The sequence below is a fragment of the Gekko japonicus genome, unplaced genomic scaffold (assembly GCF_001447785.1).
Source record: "Gekko japonicus isolate JY-2015 unplaced genomic scaffold, Gekko_japonicus_V1.1 scaffold1358, whole genome shotgun sequence".
Classification (NCBI taxonomy): domain Eukaryota; kingdom Metazoa; phylum Chordata; class Lepidosauria; order Squamata; family Gekkonidae; genus Gekko; species Gekko japonicus.
The window spans coordinates 155,532-174,381 of NW_015160880.1; the positions used below are offsets into that span (position 1 = coordinate 155,532).

At 46.4% G+C, this 18,850-nt stretch overlaps 1 protein-coding gene across 4 annotated transcripts in view; it reads left to right on the forward strand.

Moving 5' to 3' along the window:
* MED25 (mediator complex subunit 25) overlaps positions 1-18,850 on the forward strand; it is a 31,568-nt gene that overhangs the window by 4,932 nt on the left and 7,786 nt on the right. For 3 of the 4 annotated variants that reach the window (XM_015423046.1, XM_015423060.1, XM_015423054.1), the window contains exons 3-13: positions 1,339-1,384; positions 2,896-3,020; positions 6,368-6,466; positions 9,500-9,620; positions 12,148-12,304; positions 16,419-16,549; positions 16,626-16,719; positions 16,903-17,099; positions 17,230-17,352; positions 17,447-17,532; positions 18,451-18,508. In XM_015423046.1, coding sequence (XP_015278532.1) covers positions 1,339-1,384; positions 2,896-3,020; positions 6,368-6,466; positions 9,500-9,620; positions 12,148-12,304; positions 16,419-16,549; positions 16,626-16,719; positions 16,903-17,099; positions 17,230-17,352; positions 17,447-17,532; positions 18,451-18,508 — 1,237 coding nt within the window. The remainder of the gene's footprint in view (positions 1-1,338; positions 1,385-2,895; positions 3,021-6,367; positions 6,467-9,499; positions 9,621-12,147; positions 12,305-16,418; positions 16,550-16,625; positions 16,720-16,902; positions 17,100-17,229; positions 17,353-17,446; positions 17,533-18,450; positions 18,509-18,850) is intronic. The other variant, XM_015423068.1, reaches the window with a different exon arrangement.

The window sequence follows — 18,850 nt, forward strand, 5'->3', positions numbered from 1 at the left end:
AAAAGTAATGGGCTAATTACCTAGAGAAGGTGTAATGACCCTAAGTGTTGTGAGAGAAAAGAGGGATCTATATAGTGTGAGGTGAAAGTATATTGGCATGGTAAAGTTGAGAGATGATGTTATGGAGAAAATATAAATTACTACGTTTAGGTTTGCAAACAAAGGGGATTTTGAAAGCTAACAATACTAAAAATATGAAAGAATATCTTAAAGGGACTAGATTGATATTATATAAGAAATTTGAACTGTCTAACTGCTGTGAAATATCTGTGTTTTTTCTTTTTATTGTTATAAAATTGATTAATAAGAGTAATAGCAGATAGGATATAGAAAAAATGAATTGTTTCTTGGGAACAGAATTTTACTTAATGACATCTGTTGTGGACTATAGATTAACAAAGGGAATTATGTATCTAAAGATGTTATGAACAAAGAAATGGCTGGATAGCTTTGAAGTGTATGGCTCTCTCTGTTTTGTTTTATATAACTCTTTAAAAAACTAATAAACCTTGCCCACCAACAATGGGCAAGCAGAAAAAAAAGTTAGCATAGATAATGAAGATTTAAACAATTGTTTCACTAAACTACAGAGCAAAGGTATCCACATTGTTTGCAACTTATAATTAGAATCATAGAGTTGGAAGGGTCCTCCAGGGTCATCTAGTCCAACCCCCTGCACAATGCAGGAAATTCACAAATACCTCCCCCCCACACACACATACCCAGTGATCACTGGCCAAACTGGCCTGTAGAAAAATTGCTGCTTGACCCTGAAGTGGCGATCAGCATTTCCCTGGACATGTAAGAAAGGGCCACAAGAACTAAGCACTGATGGAAAAACCCTTCCTGCCCTCCCTCTCATGATCTTCCTAAGTTCACAGAATCAGTATTGCTGTCAGAAGGCCATCTAACTTCTGTTTAAAAACCTCCAAAGAAGGAGAGCCCATCACCTCCCGAGGATGCTTGTTCCACTGAGGAACTGCTCTAACTGTCAGGAAGTTCTTCCTAATGTTTAGCCAAAAACTCTTTTGATTTAATTTCAACCCACTGGTTCTGGTCCAACCTTCTGAGGCAACAGAAAACAGCTCCACACCATCCTCTATAGGACAGCCCTTCAAGTACTTGAAGTTAGTTATAAATTTGTATTTGTAACATAATTTTCTTTGGCATTCAGGCAGGTGGTGATAATATCAGGGGGATAACTAAATTGGAATAACTCATGAAATCTAGTCTCATGGTTTCGCTACTGCATGGTTTCATGACTCTTCCATAAATTCTTAATGTGCCCCAGTCTGTAGCTTTGACGGTCTGCTAGACTTAATTTTCTTTTGTTTCCAGGTACTTCAACGGTGGTCCCCCAGCAGAGACTGACTTCGGAGGAGATGTAAGTATGCAGATATGCCTTTTTGGGGGAATAGAGGAGCGAGTAATTTATGTTTAAATACAGGTTCATGACAAGTTACATTTAACAGAAGGCCCAAAATGGTACAAACAAAAAGGACCAAGCATATTTGTGCAGTTTAAATAGGACAGAAGCAAGAAAAAACAGTTGCAATAACAGTTGCTGCTGTCATTATATACGAACATAATAATTAAAACATCAGTTTTAACCAGTAAACCTTATTCAGAAGAAAATATTTGTTACATCAACTAGCATTTAGGGTATATAGATGGGGATGAATGTAGCTTTTTTAACAAATTGTTTGGAGGTTCCATATAAAAAAGAAAAATGAGCCATTTCTCCGTAAAGTTGCCAGTGCAGGTGGGATTCTCCATACCTTTCAATTTGGATAGTTTTAAAATTCTAGCTCCACAATTTTGCCAAATCTTGAAATACTAGTATAAAATAGTATGGAAGTTTTCCTTTTTCCATTTTTGAGTGATTTGTAATTTGTCAGCAACCAAATGTAAGTTTATAAGTTCTCAGCTAATTGGAGAAATCTGTTTATCATCTACATGTTGTTTTGACTTGAAGGGGAATAGAGTATCCTGTAGTCTTTTTGTATATGATATTTAATTAGGTTCCAAAAATGCTGGATTTTGGTACAGAGCCACCTGGTGGAATGGAAGGTAGGTGTTTAGAATCATTTGTGAACTACTGAGATTGAGCAGTCTCTGGAGAGCTTGCTGCCCTACTGTCACTTGGGTTTCATTGATTAGCATGACACTAACTAGCTATGTTTCTGTTCATGAGACCACAATAGACAGGGTAGGGAGTGTGTGTGTGTTGGTAAAGTTTCTTTTCCTCAATGAATTGCATTGCTTCCTTGAAACCCCCGGACTGCCACACACACACACACACACACACACACACACAAACTCTTGCAGAAATAGGCAAGAAGCAAGATTTGGGGGGGGGAAACAGTCAGTGCTTCTTTACGAAGCTCACCTCAATTAGAAAAGATCTGTATGAATTCACATTGATATACCACTTATTCATCAAGGTAACAGAGACCATGATTAGATGGAAAGGTTTGGTAGAATTCTCATTCCTCAAATTATGTCTGGCTACTTTGGCAGTCTTCCAAGAATTATCCAGTAATGCGATTCCATATCATGTTATAACATCCTAAAATGAGTAATGCTTCCCAAAGTTTCAAAAGTAATGTTTTAAAAAGCCATTTGCTGTTTATAGGCAATCATTATTTAAATTACTGTACCAAAATTAATATTTTTCAGTAAGACAGAATGGCTAGGCAACGCCATCATATCTGTTAAAAGTCTGCTTTATGCTGGGCTTGTTGCCAGGTATACTGGATTCTTTGGTAGATGTCACAGTCCCTGGAACACAAGTTGCAGCCAAGCAGTCCCAGCTCACAGGAGACATGATGCCAAAAACATTTCCACTCAGAATCACCCTCTTTAACCAGCTTCTTCTTCTTCACTCTTCCACAGTATGGAGGTACCCAGTACAGCCTGGTGGTGTTCAATACGGTTGACTGTGCCCCTGAGTCGTACGTGCAGTGCCATGCGCCAACTAGCAGTGCTTATGAGTTTGTCACGTGGCTTGACAGCATTCAGTGAGTTGGAACACAGATAATGCTGGGAGATGTATATTCATATGACTTAATTATTCGTTAGAGGCTGTGTTCTGATGGACATAAGGAGTTACAACAGAAGAGGGAACTGTTACCTTAGTTGTTTGGATCAGGAAAGTAGTATACCATCTGCATAGGGAAGACTTGGAAAGAAATTACTATTGTTCTCAAATCTCATTCCTGAAAATCTTTATAAGAGGAAGCAGTTCGAGCCCTTTTGCTTCAGGTTTACAGCAAAAGATTATTGATTTATAATTGATTCAGTATTAAGTTCTTCAGTAATCAAACTGTTGGATCTGTTAACAGAAGGGCTGTCCTTTTTGGATCACCTTGTGGGCAGGAAAGAGGTAGATGTACACTACTAAGTGCTGAGAGGTTTTTTTAAAAATAGTAATTAGTGCTGAGAGTTTTGATGTGGGTATTTGGGGGGGATACAAGGAATTCGTTTGACATTGATGGGCTTCTTGTAAAGCTGCATTGCCATTTGTTGATGGTAAATTATTATGATTCTGAACCTATACAGGTAAATGTTGTGTCTGTTCATAGTGTTGGTGGTGTTATGGGAAGAAGGGATACACATTCCAAATAATCTTTAAAAATGAGTGGCTTCTAACTCCCATTAAGGGGGCCTGCTCTGGAACATCAGAGATTGTCCTGATTGGAACCATTCAGGATGGGACCTGTGTTGCAGAAAAAAACGATTTAGCTGGTCACCAAGTGTCCTCCTGGTGTAGCAGCTTCACTTAGGTTCACTGGGCTGGATGGGATTCTGGCAGGACACAAAGTCTTGGTGGGAAAGAGAAGAGGACACAACCCTGCAGCAACGTTCCCTCTAAGCTGCGGAGTCTTGTGAGCAAAAATTCTACTTTGTGGGCTACTGGCATTAAGGTTGTGAGCAAGCGATTTGGCTACTGCATAAATTAGTTTGCCCTGGAGCCATCCTTCTTGAGCCGAGACAAAAATGTGTGAGACAGAGGCTAAAAAACTGTGAGCTAGCTCACACTAACTCAGCTTAGAGGGAACACTGCCCTGCAGTACAGTCTATTTATTTGAACTTTCCAGAAGCCGAGACGAGCTGAAGACACATCAACTGAATCCCACTGGGTGCCGTTAGGTAGTCCCGCCCCTAACACGATATATATATGTGCCCATAGATAGGGATAATACAAACTATGTAAGCCGCTCAGAGACCCATGGGAGGGGTTCGAGCGGGGTAGAAGTTGAAGGTAAATTAAAAAAAAACAATAAAAAAATAAATAATATAAAAAACTTCAGAGCGTTCACCAAAAATGGCAGTGTACACAATTAAGAAAGAGACGTCATGCATTGATTTCGTATTGTATTAGCTAATGGATGACAAGCCTTATATATTTGAAGATCTAGAGAGAGTTTTCTTCATGTACGGTGTCTTGTTTTTTTTATGGTTCTTATGTTTTTGTGGTTTGTAGATATGTTGTTTGTTACAAAAATTTATAAAATTCCAATAAATAAAAGGTTATATAAAAAAAGAAAGAAACGTCTCTTGACCACCACCTGAAGACCCCAAAAGGGCATTCAGGAGGTGGTGCTGAACAACGGAACCGTGACAATATCTATTCCCTCTTGCAAGATAATAAAAGACATACATCAAACATCCCATGGCAATGTCATGAGCGCACCAGTAGCCAGTTCTTTCCCCTTGATGGCACCATAAACTTTTCCTTCCTAAGTGCTATTGGTTAGGTCCAAGCCTCTGACCTGAACAGGTGAGGTATAGACAAAAATATCTAGATGTTTAGCCTTGGGGCTTAGTGAATTTTGGGTAAAGGAATGTGAGGTATGTGTGGGAAACAGTTTGTTCACACCTAAGAAGCAGGCAAATGATTGGACATGCTGCAGTGCTTCATGGGAAGAAACCAAAGTCTGCTCTTGCCATGGCCAAGTCTTCCTTTATCCAGAATTCTGCCACAACATGACAGATAGAATGTGATTGTGTTATGTTGTCATGTGGGCAGTGGGGTAGGCAGACGAAATTGTAAGGGACACACTGCTGTATCATGCAGATGTTGTTAAATGAAGAATCCTGCTTTGGGGGAGGGGGCTCAACAGTGATCCACTTGATTCTTGAACCCTAGGTGCATTTCTTTGGGGAAGACTCAGTGGGTGAGTTTGGTTCATACTTGCTTGGTTCTTCTGACCAGTGTTCCCTCTAAGCTGAGTCAGTGTGAACCAGCTCACATTTTTTTAGCCTCTGGCTCACACATTTTTGTCTTGGCTCAGGAAGGAGGGCTCCAGAGCAAACTAGTTTATCCAGCAGCGAAATCTCTCGCTCACAACTTTAATGCCAGTAGCTCACAAATTAGAATTTTTGCTCACAAGACCCCACAGCTTAGAGGGAACATTGCTTCTGACATAAGGGGTGGGGTGGGGGGGTAAAATTGGCCCGGGAGACTTTTAGAGAGTTTGGGGTGTGCTCCACCCTGCCCTGGAAGTAAAACAAAACAAAAGTCCAGTAACTAACACAGCTACCCCTCTGTACTTTCCTGCAAGCACCTCTCTCATGCAGCCGATATTTCTTCTCTGGCTGAAATACTGTGACCTGGTGACGACTGATAGGTAGATAAAGTTTTTGAGCAGGAGATCAGAGAGGGAAGAAACCAAAAAGTGAGGCTCAAACTAGATTGTGACTTTTTAGATAATTGGGTTAGAGTTCCCCAAATACTTCACATGCCACCCCCCCCCCCCCCCGACAGGGCAAACAGCACCCCTGCAGCCATTTCATTTCTGGAAAACTGAGGGGGGGGGGGAGTTGACGCTCCCCCCAGCGCCACGGTCCCAATCCAAATCAGGCCCTAAGGTGCTAGTGGAAATAAGTTCCCCACAACTGCCATGTGGCTGCAAGAAAGGCAAGTCATGTTGGCAGAAACCCAGACCCAAGTCACTGGAAAACATCATGTCTTGTTTGCACCTAGGAAGGGTCAGAAACAAAGGCTTCTGGTTTTTTAGGGGTAAGGTATGACATGTGCTCTTGCCAAAATGGCAGCTTCAAGATCTAGTGGTTTGCCTGGCTCGTTGCAGAGCACGTGCTTTGCACGTAACGTAGAAGACCTCGTGTACAATCCATGGCGTCTTCAGTTAAAGGATCTCTGGTAGCAGAGCTGGGAAAGCCCTTTGCCAGAGGCACTGGGGAGGTGCTGCTAGTTGAATTAGATGGTACTGGCCCAGGTGGGCCAAGTGTCTGGTGTGGTATAAGGCAGTTTTATATGTGCTTAGGGCTCTGTCTAGGGTTTCAAGAGAAGGTATTTAAATACCACTGCAGGTTCAACACCAGTTTGTCTCTTTCATCTCAGGTTTGTGGGTGGTGGTGGAGAGAGCTGCAGTCTCATCTCAGAAGGGCTCAGCACGGCTCTGCAACTCTTTGACGACTTCAAGAAAATGAGAGAGCAAATGTAAGTTTTGTTTTTTGGGATGTAGAATCTTAGAGCTGGAAGGGGCCATCTAGTCCAACCCCCTGTCAATGCAGGACGATCCTAAAGCATCCCTGACAACTGTTCCTCCAGTTGCTGCTTGAAGACTGCCTTTCAGGGGGAGCTCACCATCTCCCTAGGCAGCCAATTCCACTGCTGAACTACTCTTACTGTAAAAAGCACATATAAGGCAGGGCAGGAAGCTGGAATGCAGTGTGTGTGTGTACGTGAAGGGTTCCCATCTGTTTTTAGTACTTGCAAGTGATTGGTCTCATTAGAAGTGTGAAGGTAAAGGTTTCTCTTGCTCAAAAGCCAGTCGAATCCGACCCTAGGGGGCGGTGCTCATCTCCGTTTCCAAGCCAAAGAGCCGGTGCTGTCCGAAGAGGTTTCCATGGTCATGTGGCTGGCATGACTGAACGACGAGGCGAACAGAACGCTGTTACCTTCCCACCGAAGTGGTACCTATTTATCTACTTGCAATTTCTTGCTTTCGAACTGCTCGGTTGGCAGGAGCTGGCCAGAGACAGGAGCTCACTTTGTCATGACTCAGTGACTTGGGGCGGAATTTTTTTCCAGAGTGCTATATTTCCCATGGAAAATTTTCATCCCTACATATGTAAATATAGGCTGTTCACCTATAGTTTTCTGGCCTGTTATATCAGTCATGCTAGATGGGTGAAATGTAGGACATTAAGTATGGTCAAACCTTGCTGCTTGGACATGGTGTTTTTTGCCTTCTTTTGCTAACATTTCTTAAATTATTTATTTAAATCCGAATGGGAAAACCCGCATCACTGAGCAGATTACTCCACAAGGGCTTTTCCTCCACAGGCTAAAGCTGTGGATATATTGTTAATCAAAAAACCTGAAAGCTGACTAGTTTTATCCCTCATGCCCCTGACAAAAACAAAAAGGTGTCTTAGGAAGCTTTTGCAGTTTCCGTTGGAAGCTGAAAATATGTGCTTAGGTGAGAGACTGCCATGATGGGATTGAGCATTTGGGTGGGCGTTTGAGTCTCGGTACCAGCTATGGAATCCTTTATTTGTATTCATTCATTGTAAATGTAGATACATGCTTGCTGCCTACTTAAATGATGTAATATTCTGAGACCAGCATGACTGAATTTAGTTTTCTTTGAACGAAAGAGCATGGAAGTCTTTGTAATATTTGCTTTATTTATAAATACACAAGAGAGCCAGTTTGGTGTAGTGGTTAAGTGCGCGGACTCTAATCTGGGAGAACCAGGTTTGATTCCCCACTCCTCCACTTGCACCTGGCCGGATGACCTTGGGCAAGCCATAACTCTGGCACAGCTGTTCTTGAAAAAGAGCAGTTTCTGGCAAGAGCTCTCTCAGCCCCACCTACCTCACAGGGTGTCTGTTGTGGGGAGGGGAAGGGAAAGGAGTTTGTAAGCCGCTCTGAGACACCTTTGGGTAGTGAAGGGCGGGGTATAAATCCAATCTCTTCTTCTTCCTTACAAATACACGAGCAGGTCGCTATGATGGCAAATGCCTTTCTATGAGCAAACAGCACAAGCTGCATCACATTCCCAAAGACCTAGGTGTTCTTCATGGCAAACTTCTCTATATTTTCTCTGCTCCAGTCCCCTGGGGGGGGGGTGGCCATTCCTCTCCCCCCATGCCAGTGTGGGCTTTCTTAGTTTTCTTAAATGGGCAGTTGAATATCATTATAGCAAGTTGTCATATCAGGTTCTCATGCAGCCAATATTTCTGGATAGCTCAGGCTAGCCCAATCTCATCAGATCTGAGAAGCTAAGCAGGATCATCCCTGGCTAGTATTTGGATGGGCAACCTCCAAGGAATACCTGTGGCATGTGACGCAGAGGCAGGCAATGGCAACACCACCTCTGAAATGTCTCTTGCCTTAAAAACAAGTCTGTCTCGCCACCTAGTGATGCATAATGCTAAAACAGCTAGAACTTCTGGCTGCCAGATGATCTTAGGATCTCCTGGCTATACTACACATACTGCCATATGATAATTAATTTGTCAGGTTCTCAGCTTTTATTTGAAAAGTCTGTAGCCTGTTTTGTTGTAAAGGTATAAGGGGAAAAATATAGGTCTGCAATAGAAGGGGGCAGAGACTTTTTAAAGAGCTGGAAACTCAGAGAACCTGATAAGTACATTGTTATTGTGTGGTAACAGATATTTGATTACTGATTTTAAGAAAGCAAAAAGCTCTCTGGGGATTGGTAGGGGAAATGGTCACTGCAGGGCACTAGGGCAGGGGGAAATGGCTTGGATGTCCCCATCCACATGGGTGCCACCTGACTTTGCTGTGATTTTCCACAAAACATTGCAGGTGGCAGTCTGTGGCCTGGGCCAGTGATACTCAACAAGATGGGATTCAGATAGGATTCCTGCATTCAGACATAACAACTAACCAGTTACTACAGTTAGGATTCAGCTGTTACTCTGGGTGAGAATCCTGGTTTGTGATTCTTCTGATAATCAAAAGTTAATGAGGTGGCCAGGATCCAGAGTTTACCTTGGCCAATGTTCCCTCTTAGCTGTAGAATCTTGTGAACAAAAATTCTACTTTGTGAGCTACTGACATTAAAGTTGTGAGCAACTGACCTGGCTACTGCATAAATTAGTTTGCTCTGGAGCCATTCTTCCTGAGCTAAGACAAAAAATGTGTGAGCCGGAGGCTAAGAAATTGTGAGCTAGCTCACACTAACTCAGCTTAGAGGGAACAGTGACCGTGGCATCCGAATGCTGAATGCCTTTGTCCTTTCCTTTTTCGCATCTTTATAGCCCAGTTGACATGGGCCTGAGACCACTCCTACAAGCACATTCCCTATTCATGAAATCTCCGCAGGTTTACATCAGACTTTTATGCAGAGCTGCAGAAATAGACCCAGTTGCTATAATCAAGACATGACAAAGTCATAATAATATTGCCCTGACTTCTGAATCCTGCTTTGGATGCAGACAGGATATGTAGTTCCCTTGGCCTCACCTGGAGTCTCTTTTTATATTCTCCACTAAACAGAGGACCCACACACAAAGTCTGCATCCTTATTTGCAACTCCCCACCCTACTTGCTTCCGGCGGTGGAAAGTACCACATATTCTGGCTATACAACGGAGAACCTGGTTCAGAAGATTGGCGAGGTGAGTGACAGACTCTTCGTGGTGGTAGTAGCCTGGATTTCTGTGTTCTCCAACATTATGGACAGGGAGATGAGGAAGTGAGGACATTAGCTGTCAATGTCAGACCCAGCAAAATGATGTCACTTTCCGCACACCCTGAAAGTGACATCGCACCCTCTAGCACTTGCCTCAAACGCTCTGCTCTAAATATAGAGTGTTTTGGCAAATGCTAGAGTATTACCAGATGACCTCATTACTGGGTTGCACTGGAAGTGACATCATAACACTGGGTATTGCCAGTCCCCCTATTTGGCCTGACATTTCCCCCTGCCATCCAGCTGAGTAGCATTTGGAGGGGTCTCCTGTGCAAGTGAGAGACTTGGTAACCCTTCTGGGGGTTCCCTACCCTACCCTGCCCTTTCCCCAGACTTCCCAGATGATTACCAGGTTAGAAAAACCAAATGGGTTGTAGATTAAGGATAGAAAAAGAATCCTGCAAATGCCTGGCATTGACTGAGCAGCAACAGTTTTTGAGACCTCTATGACATACCAGTAGATTTTGGTAGAAGCTAGGCTATCCTGTCCTTCTTGGAGGTTCTCAAGCAGAAGGCTAGAATAGGTGATCTGATTGTCAGCCATATCCATGCTTACCACACTTACAGCACAGTCCTAAGCAGAGGTACCCCCTTTTGTTGAAGTCAGCGTGTAACTCTGCTTAGAACTGCACTGTTAGAAACAGTTCCTAGGTTCTTTACACATCATTAGTGCTGATGGCCTTAGAGAGATCGTAACCTTCACCTCTAATTAGGTATAGCCTTTTTTTCCACTGATGATGGAGAGTGCAGTCTGGGGGAAGTGGATCCAGATGTGAAGCCAACTGTAAGGTTGGGGTTGGTGGCTTTATAATAGGAACCAGTGTAGGAATCCAAGCAAGGAATGGAGGTCCAAGATCTTGAGGAGGGGGGAGCCAGTGGTTTCAGCAAAGGAGGTAGAATTCCAGAAAAACAAGGCAGCTATGAGGTTTGGGAAGGTAGGAGGTCTGGAAGGAGATGTTTATACACCCTTAATTATCTAATCTGCAGAGTTTGTCCTCTGTGGGGATGGGATTGGACTGAGGACTGAAACTTGCAGTCTTACTGGAGAGTTTAAAAAAAGCTATTGAAGCGCCAAGAGGAGAGCTTGGGTGATGGGACTAGTGGCCGTGTTATCCACTGAAGCTTTGATGTCATTGAAATGTATTCAGGCTGACAATGGCTGGGCAGGACTGGACTGCCTGGGAGCTTGATTGGACCAAGTTGGGGGTAGGGTGGAGAGGTTTTGTCAGAGTCCAGAGTCCAGCTAACTTAAGTCACTTGTTCATAGCCAGAGTATAAAGGTGCTCCAGAGACTTGAGACAAAAGGCTTTAATAAACATACTCCCTAGAGCATTCCAGCAAGTGGGCTGTTCCCTGTAGAGCAGTTAAAATGTTCTGGGGAATATCTACCAGTTTCAGGGGCTCCCAATTAAAAATCAAGCAGTCAAGACAGAGGATCTTTTTGGGGTCAATGAAATGCAGAGGCCCCTGTGTCTGTGGGGGCTTTGCAGGCATCAGATGGTCCTCTGGATATTATTATGAAGTCCTGCTCAAATTCTAATGATATGCTCTTATTCTTTTGTTATGGGCCAACTGTTCTAACTATACACTTAAGTTGTCTCGTTCTTGGGCCAAACGATTGGGAGGCTGAGTTTATTTATTCATTTTTATCCCATGTTTCACCACGATGGGGGCCAAAGGAGGCTTATGACATTCTCCACATCCCTGTGAGGTAGGTTAGCTTGACAGTGTGGGCCGCAGTCACCGGCCAGCAATCTTCCATGGCAGAGCAGAGATTCGAAGGGTCTTCCAGATCCTAGTACAACAGTCTTAGTGACTAATACTGGCTATTAAGTGAAAGAGAATGTGGGGAAACCAAGGAAGCTGACCTCCTGAAACTCAGCTTTGTCACACTTTAAGGAGGTCTTCTATAGTGCTGCCCTGACCTGGATAGCCCAGGCTAGTCTGATCTTGTCAGATCTCGGAAGCTAAGCAGGGTTGGCCCTGGCTAGTATTTGGATGAGCAACCTCCAAGGAATACCAGGGTCACGATGCAGAGGTGGGCAATGGCAAAACCGCCTCTGAAATGTCTCTTGCCTTCAAAACAAGTCTAGCTCGCCACCTAGTGGTGCATAATGCTAAAAGAGCTAGAAACTGTGGCTGCCAGACGATCTTAGGATCTCCTGTCCCTACTACACACACTGCCATAAGATAATTACTTAATTCCTATAGTGCTGATCTGGAAGATCCAGGCTCAGATCCCTGCTTTACCATGGAAGCTTTCTGGGAGACCTAGGGCCAATCACAAGCACTCAGCCTAACCTACCTCACAGGGCTGTTGTGGGGCTAAATGGAGGGGAGGAGAACGACGTAAGCTACTTTGGCTCCCCAGGCAGGGTATAGATGAAGTGAATAAGCAACTAAGCATGGGAGGAGTAGCCCTGTTCAACTGTCCATCTTTTTCCCCCTCCTAGCGCGGCATCCATTTTTCCATTATCTCCCCACGGAGGCTGCCCGCACTGCGTATTCTTTTTGAGAAGGCTGTGATGGGGAGCATGCTGGAGGCCCAGCTGAAAGAGTATGGACAGGACCCCCGGCATATGATCCTCATCCGTGGCATGGTGCTGCCAGGTAAGAGCTGGCCTGGGTCGGGGGGGGGGAGCATTCGGCTTCCACTAAGAAGCATCATGCCGAGTAGCTGCAGTGGAGGCTGATGCATCTGGCCTGGGAGGAGGGAAGAAAAAAAGGAGCAAATTCCACATTTTAATCATTCTCTGTGTAGTATTTCCTTTTGTCCGTCCTGAACCTACTGCCCATCAATTTCATTGGATGCCCTCCAGTTCTACTGTTTTGGGAGAGGGAGAAGAATTTCTCTTTGTCAACTCTCTCCCATCCCATGCATAGTTTTATAAACCTCTATCATGTCCCCCCCCCCTTAGTTAATTCTTTTCTAAAATGAAAAGTCCCGGACTCTTCAGTTTTTCTTCATAGGGAAGGTGCCCCAACCCCCTAACCATCTTGGTTGCCATCCTCTGTACTTTTTCCAGCTCTGCAGTGTCTTTTTTGAGATTCGGTGACCAGAACTGTACACAGTCTTCCAAATGAGGCCGCATCATAGATCTTATACAGGGGCATTATAATATCAGCCTTTTTATTCTCAATCCCTTTGTGAGGTCCATGTTCCGCCTCAGGTGGCAACCCTCCGGTTGCCGTTGTAGCTCACCAGGTTCTGCTTGAGGAAGCGTCCTGGGGGAGGGGTGAGACAAGAAGAAAGGAGGCAAAAGGAAACCTCAGACAGGCAGGGGATCAGGTTAGGTTCACCTGGGATATCCCTCTGTCTGCACAGACCAAACCTTCAGCCAGTCAGACTATGGGGATGTGGGTCTCTCTGAGCTTCAGGTACTTTCCCCAGTCTCATCTGTGTCTCGTCCTCCTCGATCTCCAGCCTCTCTTTCCTCTTATACCCAGGCCCTGCTCCCAGCACCCTCTCTTGTCCTTCCCTGCTTAGACCCACCCCTCTTTATAACATTCCACGCTGACTGCTCTGGCAGGGCGGCTCCTCCTTCCTGCTGTCGATCACTGTGTGCGGAGGCTGCTTTCTGCTCTGCAGGCTGAATTCCACTCCTCCCACCCTCGTCTTCTCTTTCTGTTTCATTTCCTCTTCGTGGTCCTCTGGTATGTTTTCTTGCCCGGCCCCCGAGCTCTCTGCAGCTTCTTTCTTCCTCCCGTGGCTGCAACTCCTGTCGAACTGCCTCTGCATTTGAGGCTGCCGGTCTGCCTTCCCTTTTTGGTGAGTTAGCCTGTTTGGACTTGCTCCCAGCCAGTCCCGGGAGGGCGGGAGGCGGCTGACTGGGACACCCTTTCCTAATAATTCCTAACATAGTTTGCCTTTTTCACTGCTGCAGCACACTGGGTTGACACCTTCATTGAGCTATCCACTGTGACCCCAAGATCTTTTTCCCTCTGTCTCAGCAAGTTCAGACCCCATTAGCCTGTACTTGAAGTTGGGATGTTTTTTGTCCCAAATCAAACCACTACGTCACACTGGCTTTCAGTAGGTTAGTTTGAGAGACAGCAACAGGCCCATGATTACCCAGGGGTCTTCAGGGTAGGGTGAGAGTAAGACTTTGGTCTCTGCAGTTCAACACTTGTGGCACTCTACACTGCTGCTGAGCACCAGCCTCTTTCCAGGGGCAGGTTGTCACTGTGCAACATGAAAAGCTTTGTACTTTTGCTTTATTAGTCACAGAATCCAGTTGCTTCTGGAGTAGGATTTTGCTTGTACGCAGCACGCATGCATGCATACACACACAGCTCCTGTTCCTTGCTCTGCATGTTCAGAACTCACTTCATCTGGTGCTAAGTGTGGTGAAATAGCTCACGAGAGCCAGTTTGGTGTAGTGGTTAAGTGAGCGGACTCTAATCTGGGAGAACCGGGTTTGATTCCCCACTCCTCCACTTGCACCTGCTGATGTGACCTTGGGTCAGTCACAAGCTCTGGCACAGCTGTCCTTGAAAAAGAGCAGTTACTGTCAGAGTTCTCTCAGCCCCACCCACCTCACAGGGTGTCTGTTGTGGGGAGGGGAAGGGAAAGGAGTTTGTAAGCCGCTCTGAGACTCCAAGTGAAGGGCGGGGTATAAATCAAATCTCTTCTTCTTCTTCTTCCACCACAGACCTTTGGTCTCCAAGTTCACACCCCTATAATGTAATTGTTGAGCAGGCGGAAAGTTGCCAAGGAAATTGATAAGAGTCTCTTCCCTGGTGCAGAACCATTCAGTGTCATAAAAATGCAGTAGAAAAGAGCAAGCGTCCAGTAGCACATTAAAGATTAACAGATAGAAATGCAGATGATCCTGGCCGTGAGCTGAATCTAACACACACAGCCTCAAGAGACCAAAGTGAGGACAGATTTTTTTTGCAGACATTCAGAAGGGGAGTGTGCTTGGGGTGGGGGAAACAAGAGGTAAAACCTCAGAGTTTAAGGGAGGAGGCCGTTTTCCACTCACACTTTCAGGAGGAGGAGGAAGCAGCCATGATCACGTGGTCCTGAATACTGATATCAACATAATTGATGAGCCATGGTGAATGCAGCTTGAAGATCTGAAGAGCCTTTCTCTTATTACCATCTATCATGGCTCAGGTGGGGTGTCACCTGACACTGCCACCACCCTGTTTTTAGGATCCCTTGAGAAGGCCCAGAGCACCCTCCCAAGACCTACAGACCTCCCTTATTTGGCCGAATAATAGGCATGAGGACCAGGCAGAATAAACAACAAATAAAAGGTTTATTTTTCCAGCCTGATATGGGAAACCAACAAGGTGCAAGAACAATAGCAATAAGTAGGTGAAGAGAAAGAAACCAAATGCCCTAACGCCACTAGACTCACAGTCCCTAGTTCACTGTCTCAGTTGGGCCTGAGTCTACTCACCCTTCCTCTCAGGGTGAGGGTCTCTCCCAGCAGCAGCCTTCCCTCTGGCCCTGCTCCCTTGCAAGAAACAACAGCTCTCCTTCTGTACCAGCTCTTTTATTATAAGTCCCCTTTCTCTGTGATTGGCTAAAACTGGCGCCAAAACCTCTCAGGGACTTCTGGGAGTTGTAGGTCTGGCCTCCTCAGGCTCCCTGGGGCTGCTAGGCCTTTTACTTGCACAGCCCAGATCATGACACCATCTTTACATATAAGTATAGTGCCAGCGAGAGAGGCTGTGTATGTATTCAAATTTTGTTTACCCTTGTCTGGTCTGTTGTGTTTTCCTGTACAGTGAGTTGTTTTATTTATTAAACGTCCTTTCATTTCAAATGCAGTCAGTTTGATTGTTGTAAATAACACAGTCCACACAGCTCAGTCCATGCTTACCAGGAGCGTGAAAGGTGTTAAGTCCTTTTGTCTTAGATAGCTCACGTAAGAGAGACGGGTGGCATCTGTAACAATTTGGAGGGAGTGGGAGACACAAAAGTGGGGCTGAGGTCTTTTGAGACTGAATGCAAGAGGAGCCCCCGGGTCCAGGTCCTCTGAAGACCCTGAGAGAAGTGGGGTGTGGAGGAAGAGGAACCCGGGTGGGGATCTAGCGTCTGGAGACCCAAGTTGGCTTAGCACAGGGGTCCTCAATGTGATGCCCCTGGGCACCATGGTGCCCGCTGACGCCTTTCCTGGCACCCACCAAGTCTTTTTAGAAAGTGGGTGGAGCCAGATGGGGCTTTTGCCCAGCATGGCTTCTGATTGGTCACTGGAGATTTGATTGTGCAGATTTTCAAAAAAATCTTGCTTTGGCAGCAGTTGCCAACAGAGCACAAGGATCTTCATTATGTGACTGACGGTAAACCTCAGCAGCCATTTTGTGGCTGGCTCCAGCTCCAGCTATTTTATAGGAGCCGTCTTTTGGCTGTGCCCACTATGTTGTGTCATAATTCCAAAGTTGCTTGCAGGCTCAGAAAGGTTGGGGACCCCGGGCTTAGTAACCTCCTCATTGCCCTGTACTGCCGAAGCAGGCGCCGGTGAGGCTTGTGTCTCCACACTTGGCCCCTACCATTTACACGATTCCATTGTTTTTCCAAGCGCCAGAGGGCAAGATCCTCAGCAGAGGGTTGCCTCTGCAGTGCCTGAAGATAAACATGTACTGAGCAAGGCACTGGAGATAAGCCACATGGCTGGAGTGAGCTGAGGAACGCACGAGAAGGGTTATTGGTGTGTTTGCCTCACCCCTGTCTTGCCAGCTAACACCCCCCTCTTTCTTTGCCCGTGTTCAGTAGGAGGAGGAAGCACCTCCAACCCCATGCAGCCCAAACAGGCCGTGCCCCAGCCGCAGCTCCCCACCGTGCCGCCACAGCTCCCCGCCACCCCTCCACAAGCCCTGCCGCCAGTTTCCCAGCCGTACCAGGTCTGTCCGTGAACCCAGGATGTGGGTGGGGGAGGGGCCGTTGCCTCCCAGCTCTGACTCCTGATTTCTTCTTCAGGTCACGCCCTCTTCCACCCTCACTGCTGCTCAGGCAGCCGCTCAGTCCGCAGTGGAGGCTGCCAAGAACCAGAAGGCCGGCCTGGGCACTCGCTGTGAGTCCTTGCCTGTTTCCCAGGCCAGGGATGGGAAGACGGGAGAGGGGGGGTTTAGGCTGGAGGAGGTGAAGGGGGTTATTGGAGTGTTTGCACCAGCCCTCAGTTGCCGACGAATACTCCCTGAAGAGTGCAGTTCCTGTTAGCATGTTGCCTTCTCTCTCTGTTTCCCGTTCTCGGCAGTCTCCCCCTTGAACCCCATGCAACCAAACTTCAGTCCCACTCCGGCACAGACCCACCCAGCCGGCTCGGTCCCAGCCCTGCCTCCGAAGCTTCCTGGTTCTTCCCAGCCCAGTCTGGTTTCCACTGTAACTACAGGCTCTGGAATGCTGGTCCAGCCAACTGTTCAGACGCCTCCGCAGCCTGGTGCCTCGGCCATGGTACGTACGGGCCCCGACATCTCTGCCATGCACACGTGCGCGCCACAGTCTTTCCGTTCTGAGATGGCTATGCTTCCATTGTGACGATGGCTGAGCCATTCGTAACAGTGATCTGACTCTGCCCTTCCAGCCCAGTGGCGTGGCTACCAGCAACATGAATGTTAACCAGCCAGCTGCGGTGCAGATCGGTGCAACTCAGCAGTCGGTCACAAACAAAGTGATGGCGTGGAGTGGCGTGCTGGAATGGCAGGAGGTGAGGTCCGAATTGCAGGGGGGTGGGATGAGCTGAGAACCAGGACCCCCTTGCCTTAGCACATTTTGACTTTCTGCCTGTACCTCTCCTTTAGAAGCCCAAACCAACTTCTGTGGATTCCAACACCAAGCTTACACGTTCCCTTCCTTGTCAAGTGTACGTCAACCAAGGGGAGAACTTGTAAGTTTCTCAGGTTTCTCTTGGAACTGTTGTGGATGTACTGTAAATAGACCGAGAGCTTGGAGCAGGGGTCCCCAACCATGGCGTCCACCATCACTTTTCCGGGTGCCCGCCAAGTGTTTCTCGGAAAGTGGGTGGGGCCGAATGGGTCTTTTGCCCCACAAAGCTTCTGATGGGCCATTGAAGATTTGGTTGGCTGTGGAAACTTTAAAAAACGTTACTTTGGCAGCAGCTTGTCACGACGGCACAAGAAAGGTAAACAGTGGCTGGCTGCGCCTCCTGCGGCAGCCATTTAATAGCTGCACCCACTACATTGTGTCCGAATTCCAAAAGTGCGTACAGGCTCAGAAAGGTTGGGGACCTCTGGCTTGGTGGGTAAGGTGGCTTTTGAAGGGATGGGAAGGTTGAGCAAATGATGGAAGAGAACACTCCTCTGGCTGTGCAACACTGTGCCCAGGGAACCAGAACAGACTTCCAGTCACAGTTCAGTAAGGTCCTGCTTGTAAATGCGGGATGGGTGGATGAGGAAATGTGGAAAGGATCTGTGGCTAGGAGCCCTTTTCTGTAATCTAGCTCATAGAATAAAGTAGACAGGATGTGGAGATCTTGTTGCTCGAAGCAGATGGAGATCTGTAGCTGTTAAGTACCTTCTTTTTGAGCAGTTAGGTCCTCTAGTGCTGAGAGCAGGGCCTTTCCTGTGGTGGCACGTGTTGGGGAAATGCATGTAGAACATGGTGGTTTCCTGCCTTAAAAAAAAAACCCTCTGTAACTTATGTTAACGCTCTTGGTGGTGGCCTTGTGTCTTTTTTTTTAAGCAGGTGGTTAATAACTTTAAAACCAAGTCTAGGTTCAGTACAATGGTGGCCTCAGTGTGGAGTGAGCCGCTGACTCCCCTGCCTTTCCCCCCCCCCCTTCCAGGAAGGCTGAGCAGTGGCCGCAGAAGCTCATCATGCAGCTGATCCCCCAGCAGCTCCTGGTAAGAAGAAGCGCTTGCGATCTCCGTGGCCTAATTCTGGGCTGTTGCTCCTGAAGACCCAGGAGAGTCCAGTATCTAGCAGGTTGGGTCTGAGCCATAGGGGACCTGGCTTTGGTTCCCTGCTTGGAACAACCTTCATGGCTGTCACTTTTACCTTTGTCACAGTTACTTCCACTGTAAAGTGCGGGAGAGTTGTAATAAACCCTCCCATGCAGAAGTGGGTTTTTTTTAAAGAGCTCAGCATTACGGGTGGTGGGGGCGCTTCCTCTGTACTGAAAGGTATGGGAAACGGATTGTGAGTAGTTTGCCTTCCCCTGATTTTCATCATTTTCACACCATTTC